The sequence below is a fragment of the Callospermophilus lateralis genome, chromosome X, assembly GCF_048772815.1.
Source record: "Callospermophilus lateralis isolate mCalLat2 chromosome X, mCalLat2.hap1, whole genome shotgun sequence".
Classification (NCBI taxonomy): Eukaryota; Metazoa; Chordata; class Mammalia; order Rodentia; family Sciuridae; genus Callospermophilus; species Callospermophilus lateralis.
The window spans coordinates 108,159,063-108,170,013 of record NC_135325.1 but is presented as its reverse complement, the minus strand read 5'-3'; the positions used below and the strand labels follow the sequence as shown (position 1 = coordinate 108,170,013).

At 37.2% G+C, this 10,951-nt stretch overlaps 1 protein-coding gene across 1 annotated transcript; it reads left to right on the top strand.

Moving 5' to 3' along the window:
- The first annotated feature begins 2,915 nt into the window (after window positions 1-2,915).
- Usp26 (ubiquitin specific peptidase 26) lies at window positions 2,916-5,666 on the top strand. The gene has a single exon (XM_077106506.1). The coding sequence runs from the start codon at window positions 2,916-2,918 to the stop codon at window positions 5,664-5,666; it is 2,751 nt and encodes a 916-aa protein (XP_076962621.1).
- Window positions 5,667-10,951: the final 5,285 nt, after the last annotated feature.

Sequence of the window (10,951 nt, the reverse complement as noted above, 5' to 3'; positions counted from 1 at the left end):
TGAGTCCACCCCATTTATTGATTCTTGATTTTAATTCTTGTGCCAAAGGGAGTCTTAATTAAGGAAATTGGGGCCTAATCCCACATGATGAAGATTAGGGCCTACTTTTTCTTCTATTAGACGGATTGTCTCAGTACCAGGCATTTTGGAGAGTTGAGGCAGGACCTAATAAATCTCACTCCAGGATATCCTCTTGTCTTTTACAGAACACTGCTGGGTATATATATCAAGCCATAGAAAATGGCACTGAAAGGATATTTTCCTAGATCCTTTGTACTCGCTGAAAGGATATCCTCTCGGGTTATGATGCTTACAACTGTGATCATTAAGAGTCTGAATAGGCATGGTGAATACTCACATCCTTCATGTGCCTAAGAGATCTGGTTAGTTCCCAGCACTGAGTAGATGCTCAGCAAATCATAAGATGCTGCACAAAAATGCGCAACAAATGATTCAATGACCAGGAAGGTTCATGTAGAGTGAATTAGTAAATTAACAATGAAGCAACCATTTTGACTAGTTTTTTTTTTAACTCTATAGCCAGCTTCTTTGCATCATAGGTCATGCTTCCACATTTGATAGAAGTAGTGCAGTTTTTGAGATTTCCTGGCTATGTTTTGAGATAGCAGCTAACTCAGTGTATTACACTTAGTAGTTGGCACTACTAGTCTGTACATGAAATAAGAAGCACATTGGCTTTTGTAATCTTTAAATATAATTATCATGTGTTTGGAATCTGAATTAGGGATGAGAAGGAAGCAGGAAGGTCACTGCACTGAAGTTTACTTTAGTCTGCATAGAATTAGAATATAGTAGAGTCTTGGAGAACCAATACATTTTAAATTAAAATCTAAAAATGACCAATCCAAGGAAGCTTCAGAAGCCTTTAGTGAGAAGAAGAATGAAAGAGAATTTAAGCTTAAGATGTGCTAGAGAAGTAGGCAGTGGTAGACTGCTCAGCTATACATCAGCAAGATGGTTCTACCTATCTTTACTTTCTACACTGAGTGGGCTCAAAGAAGTTTCCTTTATTCTGGAATGAAATGTAAGTTGGTCTGATTGCAAGGAAGGAATGATGAATGCAGACATCATTTTGTAAACATATCCCTTCACTGTTTTTGAAGAAAGAGAGAAGAAATGCCAGGAAGATCTTACATTATTTCAGCTATGATTAGAAAGCAAGAGACTACAATTTTTGATAAATACAGAAGAGATGGGGTTGCAAGGTTTCTGAATGTAGACTGGAAGAAGTTTTGAGTTTGTAAGTTCTCCCAAGTGGTTAAAAAATAAAAAGGAACAATTAGGACTGTTTTGTGGAGAGGAAATAGCTTAAAACCTTTCTTAGCATCTACAGTAGCACAGTGAACTATAAATAATCCAGAGAACTTGAATTTGTTGCTGTGCTCGAATGTTTTTATGGCCCCATTTCTACCATGATAAATAAGATCACTCTCTCACTTGGGTGCATATGCACTTTTCTATATGGATGGGTGCAATCCCTACTTCACTGAACATAGGTTGATGAAATATTTTATAAAACAAAAATCTCATTGATTTATGCTCCACCAATTTTGAGTTTTTGATCATTTGAACAGGAATTGAGCAGAAGTTTCCTTGAGTATTATCCATAAAGACAGGGTTTATTGAGCAAGTTAATACCATAGACAAGATTCAAGAAGAATATTTTTTAACTATTTAGGACAAAATACAGCTTCCAATCAATTTTTGGATGTATACTTTCTGATAAAACATTTGTAATACTAATTTCTTTCATTAATTCAGATTGATCTCAGAAAATTTCTGGGTTTCAATGATTATTTAAATGTATCTAATATTTCTCTACTGTTTTTTTTTCACTTTTTAAAAAATTTTATTTATTTTTATTCATGTTAGTTATTGATGGACTTTTATTTTTTATTTAGATGTGGTGCTGAGAATCAAACTCATTGCCTACATATTCGAGGCAAGTGCTTTATCACTGAGCCACAACCCCAGCCCGTTTTTTTTTCTTCAATTTTTTTTTTTAATTTAGTACAGGGGATTGAAACGAGGGCCTCACATAGCAAAGCATATACCCCACTTTTGAGCTACAGCCCCTGCCTCCCCACTGGTTTTAAATACAGAGAGCTAGCTCAGGTTAAGAGGACCCCATGACAAGAAATAGATGCAGAAACCTTTCTAACCTATTAATATGATGGGCAAGAAGTTTTTATTCTAATACTTCTGTCAAAAAGGGGTAAAATGCATAGAGGTTCCTCATTGCCAAGTGAAAGAAAATAACATAACTGGATTTGGAATGAGGAAGATCAGTTTGTTTTGAGTAGCCCATGTATGAAGTCCTCTAGATATCAAGGGATAGTCATCTGTTTCTGGGTTAAGGATCACATAATACTTCTGTTTTCTTATTCACTTATTGTAGTTGCCCCATGTGATCATTCTATGACAGAAAAATCACATTATATATGCACTTGAGACAGTATTCAGTATGATTTTTACCTATGTATTGAAAGTCTACTAAGTATTTAATAATCCCAATTGAAGTTGGAAATTTAATCAAAATATGATCTGATATTGTGGTGGAAAGATTTAAGAAACATTTTTTTCTCCAATAGTTTAAAAAAACTTGATTTATTTTTTTAAAGAGTCATCTTATCTTGGGAATCAAGATTCTGGACCTGCATGCAACTATAATAAAAAACATTATTTTAATCACTAAAGGTCTAGCTATTCAGAATCTGAAGATATTTTCACATAAAACTCATACTGTAAATAGTATCATTCTGCACAGAGAACTAAATAACCATTTATTTTGGTGTTGTTTCTTTAGGTGAATTCTGAAAACATCGAAACTTCAAGATTTTTCAGTAAACCAGGATACGTGGACTTTCTCTGTAAAGAAAATGTCATCTGCCACAATGGTACATGGTTATGTCCAAATATGGAACACAAAGACAGGGATGTCTAAATCAACAGCAGCATTCATTGAAATGGTGGAAGGAAAGAAAAAAGTTAAACTGATGCTGTATTTCAATACTGGACAAGTTAAAACTTTTCAGCTGAGTGATAATATTAAAAGTGTGGCCTTTAGATCCTATGGACAAAATGAAAATCACCTGCATTTAACTTTCCAAAATAATGACTTCTTGTTTATTGAGAGATTATCATCCACCCATGCCAGAGAGTTGAAGACACTCCTAGACAGAGTCCATCAAGTTGGGGATCAACCACCCATGAAACCTGGCAAGGAGGATGGCGTCTTTACCAGCACAACCATACAGAAGGGGATCAGTAAAACTTCATCACACAAAGTTTATAAGACATCAAGTAGTGGACACCTGGAGGTAGTCAAAGAAAGAACCTCTTACATTCAGAAGATGTCTTTGTTTGCAGAAAAATCATCATTTATTAGAAAAGGGCTATTTGCACATCATTTTGGGAAGAGGAAAAGAATACTAGCATCTGATTTAGAGATGAATAAAAATGAGAAACTCATGAAAGAAAATTACTTCAAAAGAAGCACATACAAGATAAATCCCTGGAAGTATGTGAGCCACACTTGGGAGAAACAATTGAAGGCAAGAGAGTTAAGAGAGAGAAAGAAATTGCCATTTGAATCTTCATTTGTGACCAGCTTTTTTGGAAATCCTTACCTAGATGTTACTATTCCCCACATTATCACTGAGAAAGTATTTGTGCCATTTTTTTGGGAAACAAGTTATGGTGAGTATATCCCAGAGTGGGATATACTTGAGAAGTCTGTTACATTTTTCCCAGAGAAAGTATGGCAGGGTCTCCCCAATTTGGGAAACACATGTTATATGAATGCAGTTTTACAATCCTTATGTTCAATTCCATCCTTTGTTAATGATTTACTCAATCAGGGTTTCCCATGGGGTAAAATTCCCCATGATGCTGTTAGCTTGTGCTTGGCACAGCTGCTTGTTTTGAAAGATATTTATAATATAGCAACAAAGGAGAAGTTACTTGTGAGTATTAAAAAAGCCATTTCACTAGTTGCAGATATATTCTCTGGCAATGTACAGAATGATGCTCATGAGTTTTTAAGTCTTTGTTTAGATCAGATGAAGGAGACCATGCAAAGATTAAGCTTAATGTGGAAGACTAAAATTGAATCGGAGGAAGATTCGCCTGAAAAGCTTTTGTTTGCTTATTCTCCCACCAAAATGATTGTTTGTCCTGTCATCACAAATTTTGAGTTTGAGATACTGCGCTCTATTTTTTGTAAATCATGTGGCCGGACTGTTCTTAAGACAGAACCAAATAACTATCTCTCCATCAACCTTCCCCAAGGAACAAAAGCCGATCCTTTGTCTATTCAATCTACTTTTGACCTTTTCTTTGATGCAGAAGAGCTTGAGTATAAGTGTGAGCAGTGTAATCACAATAGGTCTGTTGCAGTACACAAATTCAGTAGGCTACCGAGGGTCCTTATTGTTCATCTGAAACGCTATAGATTGAATGAGTATTGGTCCTTAAGGAAAGATGAGCAGGAAGTCATTATTCCCACCTATTTAAAGTTGTCTTCTCATTGCAATGAGAACACAAAACCACCTCTTCCACTTAGCGAGAATGCCCATATTAAGGATTTCCGTTTACTAAAAATTTTTCAAAAAATGAGTTTTGGAATTCTCAACTTAACAATGCCTGCAACAAAGTCGACCTCAAAATCCAAAGATTCCCTGCCTTTACACATTGGATCAAATAAGAAATCTGTACCACAAAAATTTCAGCGATTCTTAAAAGGGGCAGGTAGAGAGCAGCAGCAAAAAGACTTGGAAAAAAATTCTAAACTGAATATAATAAAGTCAGAATTGGCATCCTCAGGAAATGTAACGCTTACTGAACAACAGCTATCTGCTGGCTCTATGAATTATGCGAAAGATACCTCCCTTTCTCCAATTTGCAAAGATAGAGGTAAACCCAGCCCAGACACATCTCTCACAGAAGCTCATTTTCAAGAAGTATCTGAAAATACAGAAATAAAGAAACATGAGGAAACTAATGGATTTATAGAGTTAGATTTTAGTAGTTTTAGTGAGACTACTGAAGATTTGTATGAAGATAAAAATCCCAGCATTCCTGGAATATTCCAAAATGTGGTCAGACAGACCCAGCAGTGTGATAGCATGAGAATCCATAAGCAAGCCCTTGAACAAGCAGTTCCTCAGAGCCTTCCAAAGCTAAATGTTCAGGAGCACACACAGAATCTCAGACCTACAGAATTAAATGTCCAGAAGCCTGATGTGAATTCCTTATGTTCAGTGGATGCCAATAGGAACCCTGAAGATAAGGATATTTTAGATAAGACAGAATCAAAAGCCAAGGAACCAAAGGAACCAAAAAGAAGTGCCAATAAAAGAGACCGTCATACTTATAGGCTCATTGGTGTTATCAGCCATATTGGGAGTACCACCCATTCAGGTCACTATATCACTGATACCTATGACTTTAAGAGGCACCTCTGGTTCACTTACAATGATTTACAGGTATCTAGTATCCAAGAGGTCCAAGTGCAGAAGTCTAGGCTTTGCACAGGTTACATCTTCTTTTACATGCATGATGAGATCTTTGAAGAGCTATTAACAAGGGGAGAGAGCTCCCAGTCTTGTAGCACCAAGGCAAGAAAAACCCCTCACGCACAATAGTAGAACCGGACTCCTTGTTTCACACATCCCCTTGACTTCCTCCCTCACTACCATTTCCTCCATAGAACTCCAAACTCTATCCCAGAGATGAAGAAGTTACTATCCCACAAGCAAAGTTCAAATAGAAACATATGGGGATACCTCCTTTCTAAATCTGACACACCTCAATCCCAGATCTCTTGATCAATGAGCATTGATCATTCCTACAAGACGAACTGTTGCTTTTCATGTTTTAATGCAGTGGCTTTAACAGCAAAACAGGAGCATAGTAAACTAACTAGAAATGCAGAATGGGTTCCACTGTAGACCTGCTGATCCAGAAATTCAGGGCAGCAATCAGATGGTGATTGTGATACTTGATAAAGTTTAGGAACAATTGCTGTAGTGTGTACAGTACCTTGGTGTATTTTGCTATTGTACATTTGAATTGTTCATTTTAAAAATGGTTTTAATTACATTTTTCTGTATTTGTATCTAATTACTTTTGTACTTTTAAACTCATTAAAAGTACAAAAATTGATTTTCTACTGATTGTACTCATAGATTTGGTAGGAAAAAAGAGGTGCTGGGATCCTGGCAATTACCTCCTCAATAAATGAGGCTGATAGTTTTTGAATACTTCTTAGTGTTATAACTCAATGCCAAGTGAAATCTCCACATAGGATGCTAAGCCCTTTTCCTCAATAGCAAAAGGGTTATATACCTCAGACATTGATCTTGAGGATGGAAAAGTTGATTTGCCCTCAAGAATTGGCCTACTTTTCCTGTTTGTCTTTTAGAAAGGTATTGACCCTTGGTGATCTGAGCCCACTTGGCCATTTCAGTCTTCTCTGAGGGGCACCAGCCTTGCCTAAACTATTTACTATGACTTTATCTGCAAAAATTTGAATAATTTTCTGCATTGAACATAAGATTCAGTTCCAGATTTCTTTCACAAGTATAATGACCTTGTTCCTTCAATTAGTAAATAGTACATGCTTTAAAGTACACTTGTAGGATTTGAAAGTCTTGTTCTGATGTGATACAACACGAGAAAGTCTGTATTGAAACAATCTGCTTCTGGAGAAAGCCATGTGTATTCTGTGGTGGTCATATTTTGTAAGAGCTCTTTGTAATACAGGGATTTAATAATTCTTCTGATACCAAGCATGCATCATTACTGTAATGCCTTTTCTTGCCTTCAAGACAGTGGATCTGTAGTACCTGGTGTCTTTGTTGGGAACAAATGATTTATACTAAGACTTTCTCACATCACATAGAGGCATTGATTTTCAGTCTCATCTTTACCAACTTGAGTTCTACCCCTTTTTTGGGTATGGTTTTGATATAGCTGTGTTAAACCAAGAATGTGTTGATGTTCTTAATCCTAATCCTAAAAGCCTTTTTAATGAAGTGAGTTGGAATTTTAATGGTGTGGAGAAGTCCAAAAGTTTAGGGAATTCTGTTATTCAGAATACAGTGTATCTAAAAGGAGGTCTAAATGGGACCTGAAGATTGCTAAGGTATATAGTTGGGAGTCTCCTAGATTGAAGTAATCACTCTTTATGAAAGAAAGTGTTTTAGACACAAGTCGTTCAACTTCTATAGCACTTCAGCAGCTTGAGGCAGCTAATAAGGCTGGACGTAGATGTAGAGGAGGCAAGCAACAGTTCAACTTCTAAATTCCAGACTTTAGATCTCTTCAAAATTAGTTATGGAGGCCCCAGAAGAGTGAAGGAGTTGTTTTGAAAGGAGTACAAAGATCCCCATATATCAAAGTTCAGGTTTTTTTCCCCCATTGATTACACCCTGGACATGTTCTTTAGCATATAGCAGATTGGAAGGTAAAGACAGGGATATCTAGGACAGGGAGGATCTTGGACAAAATCTATCATTGTCCTGTGAAAGGAATTTGAGTACACAGCATCTATACTATCTACAAGTTACATTGCTACTTCAAATAAAAGACTAATTAGTGACAATCTGTTATGGATGTAAATTGGTTTTCTAATACATGAATCAGGTTTTCAAGTAATCCATGGAGATAAATGTGATGCATAGTGCACTTTTGCCTATTCAACAAATTACCACAAAGTTAATATCTGAAAATCTTATTAGTTTTGGAGATTGAGTTTGAGTTAGGTGTCACCAGGCTAAAACCAGGTGTTATCAGGCTCTCAACAATCAGGGCTATAATCCTTCAGGATGTTCTGAGGACAAAATTTGTCATATCCAAATTCTAGAAGCTGTTCAAATTCCTTGGCTTTTGGCCTCATTCCTTCATCTTCAATGTCATCAATGTTGGGCTGAATCCTTCCTGCTATGTCCATTTTCCCCTTGTTTGCCTTCCTCTTTTAAGAAACATTGCAATTAGACTAGGCCCACAGTAATCCAAGATATTGCCCTGTGTTAGGGTTGGCAACCTTAATTCTCATTTGCCTCATAACAACGTATTCAGTTACCAAGGATTAGGATGTGGCCATCTCTTTGATATTTTGCCTACCACACGACTGATAGAAATTAACAGAAAACCACTACCACAACAACAAAAGCTTGGTGGTTCAGGACTCAGTAGTACCAGGTTAAGAATGCAAAGCTTCTAAGGTGTTTAGCTGAGTGTGAGGGAAATGTCACTGGTGATTAAAGAACTCCAACCTTGAGGCCAATTAGAAAAAGACTATAGTTGTGTTACATATTTATGAAATGCAATTGTATACTCCTGCTTTTTACTCTTCTATTTACTATATTTAATCTTATGTACAAGTTTATTGAAGGCAAACTTGTCCTTAGGTACAGATTGTTCAATGGAATCCTGATTGAATTTGAGGACTACTTAATAGTGCCCATGATAAATGCAATAACTTGAGAATTGGTCAGATAATTGGAGACAAGTGAGAACTTCAAGGACTAGCGTGTCTAGAGCTATTGCTGGAGGTGGTAGTGCATGCCTGTAATCTCAGCAGCTTCCTAAAGAAGGAAGATCACAAGCTCAAGACCAGCCTCAGTAACTTGTGAAACCCTGGCTCAAAAATAGAGATGGGGGTGTAGTTCAATGGTAGCATTCCCCTGGGTTCAATCCCTAGTCAATGGAAGTAAGGGAGGAGGGTTATTCTGCTACAAGGGAGTTCAGATGTGTACATGGGTGAATCTGGAAGCTGATTAACCAGGGGGTTGACTATGCCAGTTATCAGTGTATTGTCCCTCAGCTTCAAGTATACCCTTCAACAAATCTTGGCAACAATTGATTAAATTCCTTTAAACATTCCCTTGTCCTTTACAATAAACATATATATAGGAGCTTTCTTGGTGGAGAGCATCTCAGATACACTGCAAGTAAATGTACTTTCCTGCTGTTTCCTGTTTGTGATGGACTAACAATCCTTTTGTATCTGGTAGTAAAATATCCCAGCCATGAACTCAGAATGGGTGGTCCCTGATGCCTTCAGTTCCACCCTGGCCAGGTGATCACTTTCCTGCTACATTCTCAAGGTAGACACCATACACTAGTGGGCCTGACCTTCACTGGTGTCCTGATTACCTCTGCTCCTATCCCTTTTCCATGCTTGCATCCATGGTCCTTATCCTACAGATAAATCTATTAGTTGTAATTCTTTATATTGAATTCCTATTTAAGTTCTATCACCTGTTTGGACCCAGACTGATAGAGGTTGATCCAGATGAGGTATTCTAGCTAGAATATTTAAATTAAATCCAAAGTTTTTAAAACGGGATCTTTTTATTGCTGTATTTTTTGTATGTAAAACATCACAAAGAATGTTGAATTCAGGCCAGGTGTGGTGGCACACGCCTTTAATCCCAGAGACTTGGGAGGCTGATGCAGGAGGATCACAGTTCAAAGCCAGCCTCAGCAAAAAGCAAGGCAATAGGGCTGGGGTTGTAGCTCAGCAGTAGAGTGCTCAGCTAACACACGCAAGGTGCTGGGTTCTATCCTCAGCACCACATCAAAATAAATAAAATAAGGGTATAAAAAAAAGCAAGGTGATAAACAACTCAGTGAAACCCTGTCTCTAAATAAAATACAAAATAGAGATGGTGATGTGGCTCTGGGGTTAAGTGCCCCTGAGTTCAATCCCCAATACTAGAAAAACAAATGCTGAATTCAGAATCACAGTAGTCCAGTTCTTCATGTAACTTCTGGCAAAGTATGACTGAGATAAGCAATAACTTATATTTTATGCTTCATATTGCTATGTTGATAACATTAGGGTCTACTGGATGGTTTCATGGGGTTATTGCAGTTCAGTCATATAAACCACATGTCAGTGACAGGGACTTTGGACATCACTCTTGGTTTGTGCTCATCTATCAACCTGTTTACACTTCTCTCTCTGTTGACCCACCCAGTAAAAATATTTCAAAAGAGAAACCTTAGAAACATTTGTTTCTGTAACATAAAAGAGTGCTTTTATTTCTCCCAACAAACACATTAAAGATTTCATGCTTGAGATTACCAGTGTACTAGGCAAAACAGACTCATGGCCTAGAATAATTTAGCCAACACATAAACATACTTTTGAGTTTTTCTAGAAATATAGCAAGATGCTCTTTAAAACTTTGTGTTGCATCAGTGAGGATTCACCAGACAAACAGAACCAATAGGATATGTGTGTATGTGTATGTGAGTTGGTGTGATGATAATTTTAAGAGTATATGGGCTAACGGATGCTCAGATAGCTGGTAAAATATTTCCAAGTATGTCTGTGAATGTGTTTCTGGGAGATATTAGTATTTAATTCAATAGACTGAATAAAGAAAATTGTGCTTACCAGTAGATGTGGGCATGAGCCAATTTGTTGGATAATGGGGTGACAATTTAAAAGGCATAGGAAGGGAAAATTAGCTCTTGGCTTCAGCTGGGATATTCATCTGCTCTCCAACATCAGTGTTCCTAATTCTTGAGCCTTCACATGGAGACTGGAACTTTTCCCTGTTCTCAGCCCTTTGAGTTTGCACTGCACCCAGGCATCAGTTTTCCTGGGTTTGAAGCTTGCAGACTGCAGATATGAGACTTCTCAAACCTCCATAATCAAGTAATCCAATCCCTCATTATAGATCTTTGTCTCTACCTATAATCTATCCAGCCATCCTGTTCTATTTCTCTGGAAAACCCTGACTCATATAGCTAGCAAGTATGAATTATGAAGGATAATATGACAGACTGGAAACAGACTGATGCCCATAAAGCAAGCTGGCAGACTAAACTACTGCACTATTGAGGTAGAATTTCTTCAGGAAACAGGTTTGACTCTTAAGGCCTTCAAGTGATTAGATGAGGCCCACTGACA